Source organism: Papaver somniferum, chromosome 3 (assembly GCF_003573695.1).
Source record: "Papaver somniferum cultivar HN1 chromosome 3, ASM357369v1, whole genome shotgun sequence".
Classification (NCBI taxonomy): domain Eukaryota; kingdom Viridiplantae; phylum Streptophyta; class Magnoliopsida; order Ranunculales; family Papaveraceae; genus Papaver; species Papaver somniferum.
In genome coordinates this window covers 170,545,886-170,567,300 of record NC_039360.1, presented here as the reverse complement: position 1 = coordinate 170,567,300, position 21,415 = coordinate 170,545,886, and the positions used below count along the sequence as shown (strand labels likewise).

The following is a 21,415-nucleotide window of genomic DNA, read 5'->3' as shown; positions in this document are numbered from 1 at the left end:
ATGCCATTCTCCAAATTAGCCAGGATACTAATATCCTTGCCTGGGTTAGACGGTTATAGAGGTAGTTATTTTAATTAATCAAAATATTTTCAATTTTTTTAACTTTATTGTTATGTTTTTATTTTTTTTCTCCGACAATTTTATCCATAATACATAATTATTTTATAAAAATACATATTTAAAAATATGGAGAGACAAACATAATACATGATAAACCCGTGATGGATATAACGGAAAAACAAACATCATCTTTATTAATACATCTTGAGATAATCCTGCTCAAGTTAGAGAAAAAGATTCCCTAGCTAAGCTATATGTAGTCAAAGCTCCCGAACACGGCCTAATTGTCTGCACTGCAAGAGGTACTTTATATGGTGGCTTAACACTGCATCTCTTGCCCTGCGATATAATTTGTTTAGTCTCTTTTCTTATAGTCAGTCACTATCTTCTCCTTGTTTCCTTCATTCAAAAAACCGAATAAATGACATATGAATTGAAAGGAGGTTAGATTACAGGGATAACTTTTTACTGATTGAAAAGGCTTCGCCACCTGTAATGATGGGTTGCAGTTTATACAGGTGTAACTATGTCCAAAATGTATGTGGTGTTACGGATTGTAGGAACGAATTTGTAGGTGGCCAAGCCCCTTCATCAAGTTATATCTTTTCTTCCAAATTTTAAACGCCCTTGGGGGTGCACCAACCCAATGTTTGGCCATCTTCTGTTGTTGTAACTTTAAAACTACTAATCCAAACCCTATACCCTTTCAAAAGATTCTAAAAGGCACAAACATGAATAATTCGCGTTGTCTAAAACATCCACGGTACATGAGAAACAGGCATCCAAAATGCCTGCTTGAGCAATATTAGGAACAAGTGAATAATTACAAGTACAAATCAAAGGCATGATAAAACATCATATTTTGCTTACTTGAAGATGATTATTTGTAAAATCAATATGTTTAACGAATACCCATTTCTTAATTTGAAATAATTTGAAATCCTCGTGCATAAATTGAATGAATCAATTATAAAACCATTCAGACTTTTTCACAAACAAGTTATGCGCTATAAAAAAACTCAATAGAATAACAAATTTCATTGATTAACTCACATTCAAAAATGAAATGTGAATGGGCCACCGAGTGTCATCAGATGCTCACTTACAGATAATTGGAAACAATAGAAAGATACCTTTGGACACTAGCGAATGGATCACCAATACAACAACCAGTGTGAATGGCCCACTAATACCAACACCACAACGTATATAGGCAGAGGATAGAAATGGATCCGATCAATTTCAGCCTATCAGGTACCTCATATAAGCTGATGGATGTGCAAACAATAAAATTAACAACTCCACTACATCACCCACAATGGCCAGGAGTATGGGTTCTCAATATCAAACCATGAAATTTTCATTAAAAACCGCACTCAATTGGTCCAGAATTGGCTTCTCCTTAATTGAACAGTTGAACTTAAAATGTTAAAGAAATCGAACAGGAACGTACGAGAAATTGAAAAGGATGAAAAGGCATTTTCAAACGGATAGACTAAGAGGAAGAAAATGAGACGAGAGGGGGAAACAACTGTGTAAAATGGGGAACTAGACAGAGTTTAGCTCTTTCCCGATTAACATAGGAGATTAAATCAGGCAGACCAACTAGCTCCCCATAATATAACGTTGTGATATAGCCCGTGCCGGTATGGCACGGGTGATTTCCTAGTATATTAATACAGCCGAACCTCGATAAATGAATGCTCTCAGGACAATCAAAAAATATTCGTTTAACTGGGTTATTTATTTATCGATAAATAAATAAAATATTCATTTATCGATAAATGAATATGTATTCATTTAGACAATATTTTCTCAATTAAGAAGTTAAATTGTATAGGAGAAAATGTACAAGTATATCAGAAAATGGTCAATTAGAAGAAGAAATCCAAAGATTAATTGGTGTCATTTCTAATTTACATTATAGAAATGTGATCTTGTGAACTATCCTAACGAGAATGATGCAGTTATGGAGTCTCCAACAGACGAAAAAATTATTGAGTCAGTAATTAATAATGAGAATGATCCTGAACCAGATGATAGTAGCGTCATACCAAATGTGTCATGTAAATATGCTTTTAAAGCGATGGTCACTTTAAAAAATTATTTGCTGCAACACGAGCAAAATATTGCAAAAATTGTGCAAGCATTGCATAAAATTAAGGATACGGTGCATTTTGGTTTGGGTGGAAGAAAAAGACAATCAATCATACATGATTTTTTTTGAGTTCACTCCTACATATATTTTTATGTAAAACTTTCAGATTATGTATTTTGGTTTATTATATATATATATATATAATTCAGTGATTATTCGTTTATATTTCTATAGGGCCTTTAAGGATCCAATTTTTTTATTCATTAATGCATTAAACGAGGTTATTCATTTATCCAAGTCGGGACCGGAGAAAAATATTCATTTGGCGAAGTTATTCGTTTATCGAGGTTCAACTGTAACAGATAAGTGTAACTACATCCTGCCTTAAACTAATTAAGATTAACTAAATGTGTGTTAATTATACGCTTAGTTTCATAATCAGATAAGTGTATCAACTTCGGATGCTGTGCGCATGCAACAAGTTGATTATCCAAAAATGGCAAAATTTCCTAAACTGGAACAGGTTTCCCAGTTTCCATTAGTATACTTCCATTTTTTTTTTAAATGTATCATTTTACAAATAAAATTAGAAACATAAGCTTAGTCTTTAAGGAGACAATATTCTTCCCTGAAGTTCTCTGCCTGTTCAAATTTCTTACGAGCTCTGTTTTTTTTTTCTGGTACAAACTCCTATCTCTAAGCAAATTTCCTATTCTCCCTGTTTAATTGCTCTGTTTACGTTTCTTTTTGTTTTCGTTTTCCGTTGTAATCAATCACTTAAAATCATGGGTTGTTTCTTAATTTTCTGTTCTAAAATCGTTGCTTGTTTCTTATCAGAGATTATATCATATCAAATATGTCATTTTTTTCTGTTATTATTTGGGTTTTTTTTCCCTTGAAAGCATAGATCTACAGTTGTAATAGCATGGTTTGCTTCCACTGTTGGACATATTTTTTTGTTGTGGGTTGAAATCAAAGAACTAGAACTGAGAAAAGATGGGTATTTTCTGTTTCAAGTTTTTTTCTTCGTGTTGTTGATATCATGGTTAAAAATCATGGATTGTTTAGGTTTTGATATGGATCGAGTATAGTAGACAAAGGAGATTTAGATTGTCTTCAGGTCATGCATGATATGAGTGAGATGTTACATAAATTTATTAGATCGCACTTGTTAATTTGAAATGGTTTTGCAATTTTTAGGTCTTGTATTTTTCTGTTCATACTTGAAATTTTGCCCCCTTTTATCAGGAACCAACAAGAATGGTGGGTACTTGCAGTCAATTGCTAGGCAGAAAGATGGGTGGATGCAATGTAGTTAATATCGGATATCGGTTCATCTCGGCCGGCACCGATACACTGGTACGGTTTTATATCGGGGATATTATCGTTGAAATATCGGTATAATATCGGTTCTAGATTTAAAGACTATAATTTTATATTAAACATTTTCTCCACACATTTTCGGATAAGATATAATAGATAACATCAATTTTATCAAAATACAAAAGAGTAACTTTAGTAACTTGCTTCGAGAGCTACATGCACCTCTACTACCACCTGGAAGACTTTCTTCGCCAAAATTACCCTTAAACTTTATAGAAAACGACCAATACCGTCTCATATCGGGAAATGTAGGAAAATTTCGTATCGACCGATATAGGCGATATTTGACCGAAACGGCCGATATTCGACCGATACGGCCGATATTATCGGGCGAATATCGTATCCCCGATATCCTTCTTATCGTATCGTTCTGGGCCGGTATCCGAAATATCCCCATATATATCGGCCGATACGGCCGATATTGACTACATTGGGTGGGTGTATACTGGAGGTTAGTGACTCTCATCTTTTTTTTTTTTTTTAGTAAAAAGGAAAAGAAGTACGGAAGATCTACAAGAAGTAGATATAGAAGCAAGTACAAAAACAAAAAAGATTACATGAATATAGAATCCCAGTTCCTTGTTAGAAACCTTGCAGTGAAGTAATAAGTGTCTTCTTAAACTGTTGTTAATTTCATTCTTGTAAGGCTTTTGAATCTAGTGTTAACTAATCTATGCATACTCGAACTATTATGTGTTTGTAAAATATTGTAGATGGCAGACGCACCAGCGATGGCACGATCGATGCCTTTCCCCCTCTCTCCCTATTCCCATGTATGTGATCTCCACGAGGAGGGTAAATGGTACATACCACTTATTGTAGGCGTGGCCATTTTCGTCTTATTTTGCCTTCTCGTATACGCCTTGTATAGGACTACTCGGCCACCAGTACTTGTAGGAGTACCACCAGTCGATGGCGCTGCAGCAGGAGGTGTTGGAGGCGGGTTAGGAGTACCACCAGTTGGTGGCGCTGCAGCAGGAGGAGGTGTTGGAGGCGAGGTGCAGCTTCCAGAGGTTCAGGCTGTTAGATGGACACTAGTCGGACAGGGTGAGGACGTAGTTAGATGATGCTTATATGATGACCTGTTTAGAGGCCCAACACCAGTCCAGAAGGCTCAACCTCACAATTTGGAAGTACTCTGTCCTCTTTTGCAAAATCTATGTAGTTTTTTCATCTTTGGGGATGTCCAAAATTCGGTGTTTGCCAATAAGACTAAATCATCATCACTCTTGAGACTCTTATATTTTATGGATATGTAAGTTATTTACTAACTATCACTTCGGAAAAAAGTCGTCATTGAACACAATTTGATGCATGTTGGATGAACTTCTACCGCAAATTGCATCTCAGAGATAACTTGCCTTCCCTGCATTTCAATGTATAACTCTAGTACTCGCAAATAAGATCTGAATTCAACTGTCATTATTTGGCAGCATATATGGAATCAAGTAGTATACACACTTTTTGCATTCCTGAGTATGCGCCTCCAGGACTGAAGCTTCAGCTGTAACTTGCGCCAGGGCTTGTTGGTGGGAGATTCCAACGAGTCCCTATGAACATTCAGTGAGACGAAGAACTATTAGAGTAAATAGCTTACCATAATCTCCTTCAGTATACTCTGGTGAGCCATGCCAAAGAAGTAACACAAACAGCAAATCAAAACACATTTTAACTAGAGAAAATCGACAGTTGATGCAAAATCTGAAATTTGGATGTAACATTCTTAGATTAGTTGATGTAAAAAGGAGTAAATAGGTCAGCCATATTTAGGATCAAATGTATAATCCTCTGAGGTGAAGGTATGCTTATTTTACTGCAAAAAAAAACACAGAAATTTAAGTATCGACGCAGAAGGAACACTAAGTACATCAACAGAGTACTTACAGCCATTTAAAGAAAGAAATTAGTAATTCTTAATTGCAGAAAATGAAGCAACGTTAGATCCAAGATTCCAAATTGCAGAAGAAACCCAGCCCCTTCAAATCTGAGACATCAAAACTTAATGTTAGCACTAAACCTGACACAGAGAATGTAAACTCTAAAATGATAGTGACTTCCTTCTTCCCTCCTCCTTTTTCCGGGCTTGGGACCGGCAATGAAATGATATATCATTTACAATGGCAGAGTTAAAAAAGGGTGTTAATTTAAAATAAACATCATTAAGAGAAACAAAGGTAAATGCATTGCAAAAAGTGGCCCACAATGTTCAGTTCTACACCACCAGAACCTGAAACCCCTAGGTGGTGGTTCGAACATTGAAAAGATCCCTTGTTTGGACTTGGAGGTTATGCATCTAGAAAATCACCTGGAAAAGGAGAATTTCCTGTCAGAAGAGAACACGAAAAGTGATCTGATACAGTTAAAGGCTAAACATAACTTAATTAAGCACACTCGATATGTTGTCTATAGGGAGTTAAAGCACCAGTCACGACATTTGAGCGTGTGAACCAACGAAAGCGCGGCAAAAAGATTGATTTCAAGAAACAAGCAGGGATAAAATTTGTATGAAAATTCTGTTAAGAAGCTGCCAGGATAAGAAGGGCAGAGAGTATATGGAGAAGACGTTTCAAGCAGATAATACAAATGAAAAAAGTCCTTGCTTGATGAAAACTGCAGAAGGCACGAAAGGAGGCTCGCTCCTTCGCATGGTATGGAACAATCAATCTGAAAAGTACATCATAGCAAGCAATAAGAACAAGTGCATAGGAATCCACGAAAGAAAGTTATAAATGAGCACGGAACCCATTTTATTAACAACCAGGAATAATTGGATGATCGACGTTATTAACAACCAGGAATAATAGGATGATCGACGTACACTCAAAAGTATATTAAGAGATCAGTAAGGAATATAAATCCTTTCAACCCCTCCTTCCTTCCCCATCTACCCTTCAAGGACTTACCACAGTTCACAATTAGAATTAGGCAAATCAGATCAAAGCAAGTTGCTTCAAGTTGCATTCATATAAGCTTAATGAGTCCAAACTGAAACCTCACAACATTACCAACAAAAAATGTTTCCTGACGTATCAATCAAATTAGACTTCGGCGGGGAATTTTTGTTTTACATAGTTACATTCTTCTTAATCACTGCATCAGGAAGACGTTTCTTTACTTCCTTTTTTCATGTTGAACTTCCCTCTAAAAAAGACTCACCCCCCATCAAAAACCCTAAAACCTAATTGATCACAAAAATAACTCGAAACCCATTAAAGTAAAATCCCTATTACCTTTAGAAGTTGGAAGAACATCTCCATCATTAGCAGTACCTGAAGCGATCTTAACCCGTTAAGCTTCTCTGCTACCTTGTCGACTTCATTCCCATCTGCATATAAACAATACAAATCATAAAACAGCAAAAAAGAAGAGAGATTTGGGGATTTATTGTGATTAGCACCTTTAAAGATGACAGCAGACTTCATGGGCGTTTTCAAATTCACAATACTCTGCTGGTATACTACTAATTTGAATTGGAAAAATTGAAGAACAACGAAGTTAGAATTGATCTTGTCAAATGAATCGATCATCTTAGATTAGATGCTCTTTCTAGTATAAACTGGAATTTTCATCTTCCCCAGGAAAAAAAACAAAAAAAACAAAACTAGGGCTAGCTAGTAGTGATATGCTAATCCAGTTTTCTGTTACAGTTACGAGAATGTTGTGAATCACTCGTGTAATCTGTTAGTGAAGAACTTGTGCGCTGAAGGCACCTAATGCTATCGGCACCTGTATTGCGCATGTGTGTGTTTGGCTATTATCATTTTCTTAACATGAATTCATTTTCTTCAGAACCCACACTATTCCTTAGAGCATCTCCTACGGACGGTGGAAATTTTATTTTGTTATGACACATAGGACTCATTTAAAGTAAATTCAGCTCCAATAGTAGGTCCTAAAAATAGGAAGGTGTTAAAATAAATATGAAGGTCTTAGTGAAAGTCTTATTTAGACCTTTTAAATGACTTCCATGTCATTTTTTTGACAATTTTTTTAATTATTATTTATAAAAAAAAATCGGAAATGCTATTCAACTCCCTCTTTTCCACCTCCCTCCAATCTAAATCACACATCTATACTTAGATTCACTTTCAGGTACAAGTAGGGTTCACCACTTCCCTAATGTGGGGTTTAGGTTGGATGGAGGTGAATAGGGAGGTGGAAAAGAGGGAGTTGAATAGCACCGTCGAAAAAAATTTTCTAAACCAATAAGAAAAAGGAAATCACTTTTATCTTTATCCAAAAAAACGAATCTTAAAAGTAAGACACCACCGGTTCATATGCAAAACACTATTATTTTTGCCACATATGTATAACCTCATAAACAAGGATCTAAATAAAAATTTCACATAGAATTTTTAGCACCCACTGTTGGAGATGCTCTTAGAGCCAAGGTTTTTAAAGCGTGAAGAAGCGTGACTTATTTTTTGCATTTGAGAATAGAATCGTATTTTGAACCATGAAACGCAGAATCATGACAAAATATTAGAAGTTTTAAATTACAAGATGTGTGTATGCAAATTCGAATTATAAAGTTGAATAACGTAGTTCATAATAAAAAACGTGAGTGTGTACGATATTTGCTAACGATTCAGCCAAGAAGCGTTGACTGTGGTTTGACTACGCCGGTCCTCAGTCAAACCGATTAATGCACGGTAGTCGGAGTGATTTTTAATTTTGTGACACGAGTCGCGCTAATAACCTGTAAGGACCCTCAAGCTCGTCAATACTATGAGACCAGTCAAGAGACGACTAAGCCGCTAATGACTCGCTTAATTAGAGACAAACGTTAATTAATAGAAATTAATCTAACAACGATCTGGATACGAAATTAGTATCACTAGATAGATCTCGAAAAGTTATGCGAAATAGATTACTTGAACGTGTCAATCGGATACCGAATAACATTAAAGTTGTACGAGGGTGTTTATGGGTGAAAATCGTTTCTTCCGATTTTGGTAATTCCGGTAAGTGAGTGAGAAACAGATCTAAACCCTAAACAAATGTACTGCACGCTAGTACTTTAGATTCGAGAGATCAATCTGTACAACTTCGGCTTAGACCAAGAAATGGTCGTTCCGGATTTTCTTCGGTCACAAAGAGGAGGAGAAGGGCTGGTTTAGGGAGGGAAGCAAAGAGAGTGTTGAGACCATAACAGTTCTGGAAGAGTAGTACTTGACTTGTATCAGAAGGTGAAAGATTTTGGGAAATCTAGCAGAGTTTCCTTTCTGAGTATTATATTTCTCCTGACCAAAAACTTGTTGTCTTGGTGGAAATAGGTAAGACCTATTTATACAAGTCTAAGTGAAACGTATTATGGCCTCGTAAGAAAAAGAAACGGATGAGTTAAATGGGAAGAGGTGGTAACGCCTGGTATTGATGGAATTTGATGGAATTGATGTTTCACAATGAAAGAGCGTTTCACCATTACTTCCTGCATTTACTAACCGTTTTATTCTTAATACACTGTCTTCAAACAGGCATTTGTGTATGCCGTACGCTGTAAACCGCCAAACCAAAACTCTAAAGAGCATCCCCCATTTTGTGACATGTATTGATGTCTCGAGTGTTTTCGTGGAAAACGTGTAGCATGTCGTTGGTGTTTGATAAGTTGATCTTGAGAGATGTGCCGGCTCAGTGGCGACCTTCGACGGTCGAGATTTTGCATCTTAAGAGAAATCGCGGCCTTTGATGTAGGCACGGCATTCCAAAGTGCAAGGGTTGCACGGCATGTGCCAATGGCTTGTGCGTAATGCCTTGGCTGTAGGTTGCACATCGGGTGCAAGTGGTAATGCCAAAATGCAAGTGTTGCATGGCATGTGCCAATGGCGCGCGCAGCGGCTTTGGCCCTAGGTTTGCACGGCTTGGCATGCTAGGTTACAAGGGTCGCTTGGCATGTGCCAATGGCGCGTGTGGCGTCTTGACACTAGGTTTGCACGGCTTGGCACTGAACAACCTAAAGTCAAGGATGGACCGACAACGCAACCACAACCTCCAAGGTTAGCCCTGGCATGATCGCTGCCGAGCGTATGTTTCATCCATCCATCCCAAGAATGCAATGGAGTTTGGTAAATTTTGGAATCCACTGGAGAGACACTGTGAACTAAAGCACAGATCCGGACGACCAACAAAAAACAGAAGAGGGTCGATACCTCTTTCCATGCGAACAGAGTTTTTAGAGCTTGAACAGAATGAAGATTCCTTCTTGCTCCATGAATGGGAATAGGTGACTGGCGCGTGGAATGTGCATGCTAGGTTGCAAGCGTCGCTTGGAATGTGCCAATGGTGCATGTGGCGGCTTGGCCCTAGGTTTGCACGGCTTGGCATGCTAGGTTGCAAGCGTCTCTTGGCATGTGCCAATGACGCGTGTGGCGGCTTGGCCCTAGGTTTGCACGGCTTGGCATGCTAGGTCGCAAGCGTCGCTTGGCATGTGCCAATGGTGTAGGATCAAAATCTCGCAATGACAATGTTTCAGCGAAATTATCAATGACACAACACAATAGCGTCGCAGAACAATTTCAGAAATGATAAAATAAATGACGTCAGCTAAGATCACGAGAAAGATATGATAGTCCTGCGAAAATTAGAGAGTTTGCGAAATTAACATTTGTACGGTTGCGAGAATGTCGTAGACCATACCCGAAAATAAATGACAGATTAGTTGTCATCCATTATATATTTCCTTATAAATAGTCGTTCGAGTTGTAAAGAGGAGAGAGATCTTTTTTGAGTAAGAAACAAGTAAATAGGAGAGAGAAAGTCTATAGCAGAGATCATTCTTGATTTCTTTATCTTTTCTTGTAAGAACATCCAAAGATTAATCAATAAAATTAAGAGTATAAACCTAAAATGAGTTGATTAATAATGAAATCATATGAGGGGTGTAGTGTAGGATTTCCTGCAACTACATAATGGCGCTAGAAACAGGGAGGTGTTGAAGATTATTCTAGAAAAAGCTGAAGATTGATATTGAGATTTATGAAAATTTAGAGTGATTGATTAAGAATTTTCTATAATTTCTTGCAATATTGTTAACATTGAAGAAATGGATAGAAGAAGAAATACATCCGAACAACCGACTGCTGTTAGAAGAAGCAAAAGAATTGCTGGAAGAGAAAGAAATGAAATGGGAGAATCTACTAGAATGAGAAATAATAGAGAAAAACAAATTCAACCACCAATTCAACAAATACTAGTTCAAGAGAGGAATACATATTATGATAGGGTGAGAATACACACTTGGAAATCAAATTCGGCAGAAGAAATAGAAGAAGAGCAACAAAACAGAAATTATAGACATGAAGAGAGAAATCAAGAAGCAGATGAAGGAATAATTCATGGAGATGAGGAAATTGGAGCGTTAGAAATATTGAGACGAAGAATACATGAAGAAAGAAGAGCTGAGGCAGAAGAACGTGCAAATTTAACAAGGCAAAATCACGAATTAAAGATGGAGAATATAAGACTACAGAATAGAAGATCGAGAAGTATTACAAAATCATATTCAAGATCGACTAGAAGAAAAATGAGGAGAAACTCACCCACAATCAATGCTGGAAACAATATTCAAGAAGAAATATCAAATCCTAATGAAGAATATCGCGAAAATAGAGAAAGAACTGATGATCTTTTCGTTCCACAAAATGAAACTTTTGATGATGGGAAAAATGGTGGAAATCAAGAGAACGGAAAACATCAGGGGAAAAATGACCAAGATGGCGAAGGAAATCGAGAGGAAGGAAGAAGAATTTTACATGTGAGAGAAACTCAAAGAAATCAACAGACAATTGAAGAAGAAATTGAAAGACATTATGCTGAACAAGCACGTTTAATCTGCGAACGTGAAAGATTGAGAGTGGAAATGGAAGAACAAGAGCTTCAGGAGACAATTCGCCAGAACAATCATGACAATCGAGAAAGAAGGCGTACACAAAACCGGAATAACGGTAATCTCAATGAGGAGTATGATAGGGTAAAGAGAATGGCTGAAAGACGGTGAATTGAATTGATAAGAAATGAACAAAATCATGGAGAGGAAAATGAAAGGCATCATCATATGCTAATTTAAGATAGAGATGAGGAAGAGAATCGCAGAGGAAGACGAGATGAGAATAATGAAGAAGAAATACAAAATTTCGCGAGAGAAGATAGACATAAACGCAGAAGAAGAGAGGCAAAACTAAAGAGACCAATGGATCAAGATTCAGGTGTAAATAAACAAATCTTGAAAGAATTAGAAGAAATGAGAGGAATGCTAAATAATAGAGGAGAAGTAGGTAGAAGACAATTGGATGAAGCAATAGAAGAAGCTGCGAAAACTCCATTTACAAGGGAAGTACAATTAGGAGGAATACCACCGAAATGCAATTTGCCCGCATTAACCAGCATTTTTGATGGAACAACTTGTGCAATTCAGCACATTAAAGCCTATGTGAGGTGCATGTTACAATGGGAAAATCATGATGCTGTATTGTGCAAATATTTCGCATCCAGCTTAACATGAGAGGCGTTAAAATGGTTTGGAGGTTTACCAAAGAACACAATAACCTCCTTCAATCATTTGCAGACTACATTCTTGGGGGCATATATAAGTAATAATTCCTCACGACCTGGTATAGAAGATGTGTTTGGATTAAAACAAAGGATTGGCGAAAGTTTGAAACACCTGACTAAAAGATGGAGAACTATATGTAGCGAAATGGCTGGCCGTGTATATGAGAGATATCTTATATTATCATTTATCAATGCTATGTTTGCAACAAACCTATTGTATGTCCAAATTTTCAGAGTCAAGAATACGATCACAATGACTGAATTGCGAGAACTTCAAGAGGAATACATTTCTCTAGAGGAAAGGCAAAATGAAATGGAATCATATCCAGTTGCGAACACCATCTCACAAACAGCGAATGCAAGCTTATTACACAAGCTAATAAACACAGTGGCGAATACTTCGCAAGTACAACAAGAGAAGGTGACAAGTAAAAATCAACGGAAACTGGTAGCTACGGGGATCCGAGATCAAGAAGAGTATGAAAGAGAAAGAAATTTCTACAATCGTGGAGGAAATAACAAGATTCAAAGACTCGATCAACCGCAAGAAACTTATGGAGGTCAAAGACAAAACTACAATAAAGGACAAGGAGGTCACAAGGTAATATGGGAAGAAATCAAGATGCCACCTCTAAATGCAAGTGTGGAGAAGATATGGGAAGCTATAATATTGATGGAGAATATACCAACACCATGGAACATGGGAACGGAACCACCTCCAAACCACAGAAGTCATGAATTTTGTTCTTATCATCATTTTCATGGACATACCACAAATGATTGCAGAAATGTAAAAAGAATTATTTTGAGAATGATAGATCAAGGAAAACTAAACGACTTTCTGGTAGGGCATCCGCAATCTCAACCACTGCCACCACCACCATAACATCACAAAGTGAATACGATGAAAAAGAAAGAAACATTCTTCATAGAAGTTGGTGCAAAAGCAAAAAATCTATTCTGTCACTCTATCGTACATTCATATAAGACAATTCAAGATTTTCATGATAATATTTTGAGTAGAGTGTTCGCAAGAGATAATGATGGAAGAGAAATTACGAATATTGCGAAAATTTCGCTACTAGAGGAATGGCAGAAACAGATCATTTCTTTTACCGCAGAAGAAATTCCCGAAGAAGAAGAGGTGCATGACAATCCATTGATAATAAAATTAGAAATTAATCCAAAACCGAAATAAGATGAGGATGATGAAGCTGAAGATTCATGGGCAATCAATAGAATTCTAGTCGATACTGGAAGCTCTGTGAACATCTTATTTTATCATACTTATAAAACCATGGGTGGAAGAGATGATGATCTTATACCATCAACATATAAGATATATGGTTTTAATGGTACTGCTAACAAGCCTAAAGGGGAGGTTACTATTCGAATTCCATTGAAGGGAATATCTTCTGAAATCTTATTCTGTGTCGTTGATGTAGAATCACCCTACAATGTGTTAATTGGTCGACCTTGGCTACATGGTATTTTAGGTGTAGCTTCAACTTTCCACCAATGCATCAAATTCCCTCACCCCAGTGGTGTAGGAATCATAAAGGGAGATTAGGTTGAAGGAAAGAGGTGTTACAAAACTGAGATAGAATCTTGCGAAGGAAGAGTAAACAAGAAGGAAAACCGACGACACAAAATCAAACATATACAAAGAAGTGAGAGGTTGATGGTGGATACAATCGAAAGGAAAGGAGAAGAGATGTTGCGAAATTAATGCTAGCTTAGAATAAAAATAATGAACATACCACTACTAAGGAAGCAATAGCAGAAAATAATAAAGAAGCAGAGAATGACAAAGGTAATAAAAACAAGAAATGTATAAATGATTAAGTTGTTGCTATACTCTCGCAATAAGTAAAATTCTCAAAAACACATTTGATTGAATGGCAAAATTATGATTGCGAAATTCAGATAAAATATGATGATTTGTGAGACTCTCGCAGAGATAATGAATTTTACAGAAAGTAATCAGAGAAGAATGACAAAAGAGAAAGAGGCGAACCTTTATGGCGTCCACCCTAGTTCGCGAATACAATTTCGCAAGAGGCAAATGTAAGACCTAAAGTACGTCATATAAGGGGGTACCTGTTGCATGGCTCAGGGAAAGGCTACACCGCCACCGGAATCTGAGTCATGGAGATTTGGGGTCAATGAAGCCCATCCGGGAGAGGCACCTTGGATTCTCTGCTTAAGCATATGACTTAGGTTGGGCGACTAAGGTAATAAGGACTCTCCCAAGGAGTGCAGATCTGATCAAGGCGCCGAGGTACACGGTTGAGTCAAGAGTGCCAGAGACGTTTGAAGCGTACCTTGCCATTCTTGACAAGTCTTGGCTTATATGCACTCGGCCTGAAGAAAACCCCACTTAGGGTGAAGTCTCGTAACCATAAGCCCTATAGGTAAAAGGGATAAGAGGAAGCGAAAACAACTGGTTGTTGTTAAGACTGGATGAGAGGATCTAACCTTGTATGGTATAAGTACGCCTCCTTGAAGGGGCAACCAGGGGGGAGATAAGGGCGGCACCCTCCATTAGGGAGTTTATAAATATCTTAAGACGCAAATGTCATGAGGATTTTTATTCGCAAGGATATTAAGGCTTGTCATATTTGTGCAACAATCCTGAAGAGGCAATAATACAAAAGAAAAGGATAATACGAGATCAATAGGTTTTCGCATGAAAGTGTGAAGATGTCCTGCGATTTCGTCGCAAGACGACAATGTCATGGGGCTTCATTTTCGCAAGAATATTTAGGCCTGTCATATTGTCGCAACATTCCTGAAGAGGCCATAATACAAAGTAAAAAGTTAAGGCAAGATCAATGGGTTTTTGCATGAAAATGCAAGGACGTCCTGCGATTTTGTCGCAATGACAAGAGGTGGCATAATAAGACCTTTAATTAGGAAGGCAAAATAAGACCACACATGAATTAGATTTTGAAAAGAAACAAAATTCACTTCGTATAAGATTGCGAAATTATACAATAAGAATTTTTTTATGAAATCTCTCATTTGGATTCAAATAACAGAGGCAAGTATGGGAATGTATGAAATTAGAAAATGTTATTTGTCTCCATATGATAGATTTACTCAAAAATTCAAGAACTAATGATTATATTGATTAACTGTATTGTAAAGAAGAATTGTTTTAATTAATGCAGGTCAAAATGAAAGAAACACGAATATACAGAAAGAAGAAATAAATGTACAAGTATTACAAAGAATCAAAGAAAGAAATAAAGACTAATCCTTCATTATCTTCATCAGACTTGTTCCCTTCTTCGTCTGCGTCAGAATCTTCATCACCATCAGAACTTCCATCACTATCAGATTCTTCATCGTCAGCTTCGCTATCAGAGATAATCAAACTGGGAGTATTCTGTGGGATTTCTTCCAAGAGACAAGGATAATCAGAATGTGGGATATTATGATCGTCACAAACCATTTGGATAGTTTGATTGCGAAAATGCATAGCATCATTCTTAAAATTCGCAACAATGATCTTGATTTGATTCTTTAATCTAGAATACTTGTTGTTGCGAGAAGAAAGATTCTTTGCGAGTTCCTCCTTTTCAGCTTCGAGTTCCTCAATATTTTCACGATATCTATTTTCAGAATCTGCGAGCAAAAGATAATCAATTATTAACTTGATGAGAATTCATAAGAAACAAAAGATTAGTAAAGAAGAGCAGTTAGTAACCTTCTCTCTCAGAAATCATATCTCTAATCAAGGTTGTATGCTCAACTTGGAGACTAACATTTACACCTAAATCTTTTCTAGCATCATCTAATATTTTCACAGCCCAAACAAATTCATCCTCACTACTTATAAGAAGACGGGAACGAATTTGATTTTCCCTTTCGCAGAGTTCGATAGTCTTGCGGTTAGCTTCATCTCGTTCAAGTTGAACTTCAAGAAGAGCCTCTTGGAATCTCGCCAAAGCCTTAGCACCTTGATCAGAGATACGATCCTTATCATCTATGAAACCACTAATTTTGGTTCTTAACTCATTGGTTTTATCTTTAGAATCAAGAAGGAGACGCTTAAATCGGTTGGCTAAGCCTAAACTAGATCTATGATCAATTTCTAAGAGGCGAAATTTAGATCTAAGCTCATTTAGATAAAGAGATGAAATTCTATCATTTGAGAAGCTATTTAAGGAATTGTTAAGACGCTCAAGAAGGGTATCGTTATCCAAGGCATTAGGAAATGAACGAAGAAGGGTAGCTTCATCAGAAAGACCATAAATGTCTGCAAAAAGGATCATTTAAATAAGATAAAACAATAAGATGAATGAATAAAGGGAAAAGAGAAAAGTAACATACCGTAAAGCTGATTATTAGCTTGCTGAAGACTAGAGATTTTGTTCTTATACGAATAAGAATCAATTTCTAATTGTCTATTTTTCTCGCGAAGACCTTTAACTTCAGCTTCCAATTCTTCATTCTTTTTGCGAAATTGAAGATTCTTCTTTTCAATATTTTCACGTCTTCTCTCTAGATCTGAGGCAACAACAAAAGAAGCTTTTCCAGCCTGCGAAAAATATAAAAAGTATTAATATAGAAAGAAATTTTGAGTTATAACAATGAAGAAGTAAAAGGATAAAAGTATACAAGACTATTGAGAGAATGCAAGAAGTCGGGAGTCACTGATCTAGAAACTCCACGAAGAGAGCTATCACCATCCAGTAAAAGGACATCGCAAAGGGTAGCGAGAGCTTTGCAGGTATTTGTGAATTGGCTATCTCTCATTCCTTGTAGAGAATCAGAAAAGAGGCCAGATAGCTTAGCCATAGAAGATTCAGGTGGAGAATCTTCAATTGCAGCAAGATTATCGTTGTCCTCATCACCCTTATCACTTTCGGAATTTTCGTGAGGAGGAATATTTGAAGGAGAAGAAGAACGAACTTTCCTTTTCTTTGGAGGAGGACCAGTTGACTTTTCTCTGCGAAGAGCACTTTTACATTTATCATCAATCTTCGCAACATCGGCAGATTCTTCTACTTCAGCAATAATCTTTACACACAGATAGAAATAAGAAATGTAAGCATGGAAGTAACAGTACTATTTAAAATCACAAGAGAAAATATCTTACCTCATCTGTGTATGAGTGAAGAGCTAACAGAGTATTAGATTTCCCAGTCCTGTTATAACTATCTTTCAGTTTTTGGATCTGCGGAATGTCGCAAGAGTTAGCGAACAGAATAATAAAAATCAATAAAGAAATATAAAATGAGTTAAATGAGAAGAAACATACCTCTTTCTCCTTCTCGGGCCAAGAGAAAACCCAAGGTTGATAAGCAGCGAGATTCGTAGGAAGAACATTTGACCCAGCAATGTAGGGTCCTTTTAGCATTAAAGGAAAAACACACCATTTATCATCTTTGGATTGGAGAGGAGTTGTGTTTTTACCAGAATGCCAGTCAATATCTTGCATGAGAATTTTGGCTTCATCAATGTTATCTTTCCTTTTTAAGCGAATACCCCAGCGAGTATTCTCTTTCTTCATGGAGATAAGTTCATAGTTCTCAAAGAAATTCGCTACTGTATACTTCTCAGCAACTATCTCTAGGTTTGCGAATTTAGGATCCCTAAGTTCTTTGGAGTAAAGAGATCCTCTACCAGCTCCACGATTAGCGAACTCTAGCATCAGATGGATACAGTCCCCACTCAGTTGGAAGATAGCTCGCGAAAATCCCGAGTAAGCGAGAATTTCATAAAATAAAGGAAGATTTGGGTTATAAAGAGGAATAGGGAGGCCTGCGAGAATCTGACCTAGCGAAATTATGATTGATTGATCATCACAATATTGATCAGAGAAAAGTTTGACAGAAAGAATTGATTTGGAATTCTCACCAGGAATGGTGGAGAGTGTGAAACCTTTATCAGCAAGATCTTTTTGGACATCTTGTAAATTCTTCTCATATCTATGACCACTTGGATCCATGTTTGAATATAGAGTATGGGAATGAATAAAAAGTAAGAGGATTGAAGGAGGAAAAAATTACAGCAGCAGAATTTGCAAAAGAATAACAGAGTTGCAGAGATGAGAGAATAAAAATAGAAGAGAAAGTAAAAAGAAAAGTGGAAAGAGGAGTAAGAAGAGTATATAAAGGAGATTTTTTTTACTCGAAGAAATAAACACCATTAAGACGAAAAGACGTAAGCGGTTGAAAAGCAGCGGTTACAGAAGACGTGTCAAGAAACAAATGGAAGAAAGAATACGTGTGATAAATGCAGAATATGAAAAGATGAACATCTGCGGCATTTCTCACATCATTCTCTACTTTGCAGAGAAGATATGAGCAGAGGCAAGATGTAGGATCAGAATCTCGCAATGACAATGTTTCAGCGAATTATCAATGACACAACACAATAGCGTTGCATAACAATTTCAGAAATGATAAAATAAATGACGTCAGCTAAGATCACGAGAAAGATATGATAGTCCTGCGAAAATTAGAGAGTTTGCGAAATTAACATTTGTAAGGTTGCGAGAATTTCGCAGACCATACCCGAAAATAAAGGACAGATTAGCTGTCATCCATTATGTATTTCCTTATAAATAGTCGTTCGAGTTGTAAAGAGGAGAGAGATCTTTTCTGAGTAAGAAACAAGTAAATAGGAGAGAGAAAGTCTAGAGCAGAGCTCATTCTTTATTTCTTTATCTTTTCTTGTAAGAACATCCAAAGATTAATCAATAAAATAAGCGTATAAACCTAAAATGAGTTGATTAATAATGAAATCATATGAGGGGTCTAGTGTAGGATTTCTTGCAACTACAAATGGCGTGTGTGGCGGCTTGGCCCTAGGTTTGCATGGCTTGGCATGCTAGGTCGCAAGCGTCGCTTGACATGTGCCAATAGCGCGTGTGGCGGCTTGGCCCTAGGTTTGCACGGCTTGGCATGCTAGGTCGCAAGCGTCGCTTGGCATGTGCCAATGGCGCGTGTGGAGGCTTGGCCCTAGGTTTGCACGGCTTGGCATGCTAGGTCGCAAGCGTTGGCATGTGCCAATGGCGCGTGTGGCGCAATGATTGTGCAGCTCGAATTTGGCATGGTTTCCGTGAAGCGCAATAATTGTGCGGCTTGGTTTTGGCATGGTTTCCATGATGCGCAGCGATTGTGTGGCTTTGGTTTTGGTATAGTTGCCATGATGCGCAGCGATTGTGCGGCTTTGGTTTTGGCATAGTTGCCATGATGCGCAACGATTGTGCGGCATTGGTTTTGGAATAGTTGTCATGATGCGCAGCGATTGTGCGACTTTGGTTTTGGCATAGTTGCCATGATGCGCAGCGATTGTGCGACTTAGGGTTTTGTGTGTCGAAACCCTAGTTTAGCATTTGAAAAAAGATACCCTGGTAATTTTTTACATAAGTGCATTAAATGTTCTAATAAATGTGTTTAGCGTCACCGGTGACGTCATGCTATGCGTAAGTTTTTACGATTTTACCCCTTATCTAAAAACCACCATCAACAGAGGGGGAAAATAGTCATTGTATATCTAAACCGACTGGGGCTTCCCTCATCCGTTTTCTTGTGTTCCTTAGTATATCTCGTTTTCCTTATCTCCTACGCGTGTCGAAAAGAAACTCATTTCTCTTTTCGTCTTTCTCTTTCTTCTTATTTCTTCTCCGTTCTTCTTCTCCCTGTTCTTTCTCTTTCTCTTCTCTGTCGATCTCAATTCGAAGAATTGAGTTTGTTATCATTAGAGAATTCATAGAAACATGTTAGTAAGTTTAATCGAAGGAGTAAGTGATTGTACTGTGGTTGATTGATCTCGGGAAGGAGGAGTTTAAGTTGATGTTGCTGAATCAAATTAGGTCTTGTTCTTGTGATGAAGAAATCTATAAAGGTTGTTGAATCTCTTGAGGGTTTGGTGATTATGGTGGTGTTGATTTGAGGAATTGATTCAATCTCAGAGGAACAGTAAGATAAATTTAGGGTTTCAAATTAATTCGATTATCTTCTTGGAATTGTTGTTATTTTATTGAATTTGTATATGGGTTTGTGTTTGATTGATGTCTAAATGGATGTATGGAGTTTAATTTGATTTCATAGAGAAACTAGAGTTCCAATTCTTCCCTAAATCAAATTAGAAACTAGGGATTTTGTATAATTAGGGTTGCCTGATATGAAATTGGATCCAGGATAAGGATTTGTGTGAAGTAGACTTTGTAATTAGGGTTCCTGAGTTAGAAACTATAGATGGAGAAGAATGAAACTGCAAGTATTTGTGTTACTGCTTAGGAGATTAAGTTTGGCTGATACATGAATTGTAGCAGTGTTCAATTAAGTTACAGATGAAGGTGGTTGTGTTATAATGGTGTTTCATGAGAATTAGAGGTTGTGGAAGTTACAAGTGGAGATGCAGATTGTAATGGTACTGGTAGTTTGAATGTATGTGTGTTTGAATTGAGAGAATGAGCATAAGATGAAATGAGTATTGCTTTTCTGTTGGTAATGAAGATGGGTTGAGTTCTGGTGATGTATTAGCTAAATGATCTGAGTTGTGTCTCAGATATTGATGTTGGTGGTAGTACTGAATTGGTGGTGATTTCTGAGAAAAGATGAAGTTAGTAAGTGAATGGGTTGCAGATGGGATTCGAGATACAAGTGGTGGTGAATATGAAATGGTCATGGAACTGATTTGGATGCGAGTGCAAGATGTGTACATAAGTGGAGCTAGTATTGGCATTGTAGGTTGAGAAGCAATAGAGGTTTAATTGTTGTTGTTGTTGATGCTGAAATGGGGAACTGTGATGCAATGAAGAACCGAACTTATGGTGTTGTTTGTGTTGATTAATATGGATCTGATAATGAAGATAGTTGTAATGGAGAAGTACTGGAATTGCAAGTGGTAATGATTTCAGGGACCGGATATGGAAGGATATTGGTGATGTTGTTGTTCCTGAGATAAAGATATGAAGAATGGTTGGGATTGAGATAGGTGTAGAAATGCATGTGAATAATGTTGGGGAAGTATGTTTGCAAGAAGAAGTGTTTGAAGCTGAAGTTGCAGTTCATAGTTAGTTGCAGCCGTTGGAAATGAGATGTACAAATAGATTCTAGTTTTGTAATTGGGAATTTTAGAATTGCAGTTGGGTTTAGAGTTAGAAATGCATTTCTTGATCTTGTCATGTTTTGTGTTGTATTATGAATTGTTACCTGTTAGTCATCCTAGTCAGATTATCTGATTGATTCTGTTCTTGTCTGACTCAGTCAACCTGGCTGAGTCGAGTTAACCCAATTCAACTGAGTTAAATCAGTTTGACTCAGTTGATCGATTTGGAGTTGACCAATTGACTATGACCAT

At 37.2% G+C, this 21,415-nt stretch overlaps 1 protein-coding gene across 1 annotated transcript; it reads left to right on the top strand.

Moving 5' to 3' along the window:
* The first annotated feature begins 2,774 nt into the window (after positions 1–2,774).
* On the top strand, positions 2,775–5,207 carry LOC113361888. The gene is made up of 3 exons (XM_026604970.1): positions 2,775–2,838; positions 3,407–3,517; positions 4,255–5,207. The coding sequence occupies exons 2-3, from the start codon at positions 3,419–3,421 to the stop codon at positions 4,606–4,608; spliced, it is 453 nt and encodes a 150-aa protein (XP_026460755.1). The 5' UTR covers positions 2,775–2,838; positions 3,407–3,418; the 3' UTR covers positions 4,609–5,207.
* Positions 5,208–21,415: the final 16,208 nt, after the last annotated feature.

Coding starts and splice junctions, on each gene's coding strand:
- LOC113361888 (XM_026604970.1), top strand. CDS start 3,419: ATGGTGGGTACTTGCAGTCAATTGCTAGGCAGAAAGATGGGTGGATGC. Junction 3,518..4,254: donor CGGCCGGCACCGATACACTG/GTACGGTTTTAT, acceptor AAAATATTGTAG/ATGGCAGACGCACCAGCGAT.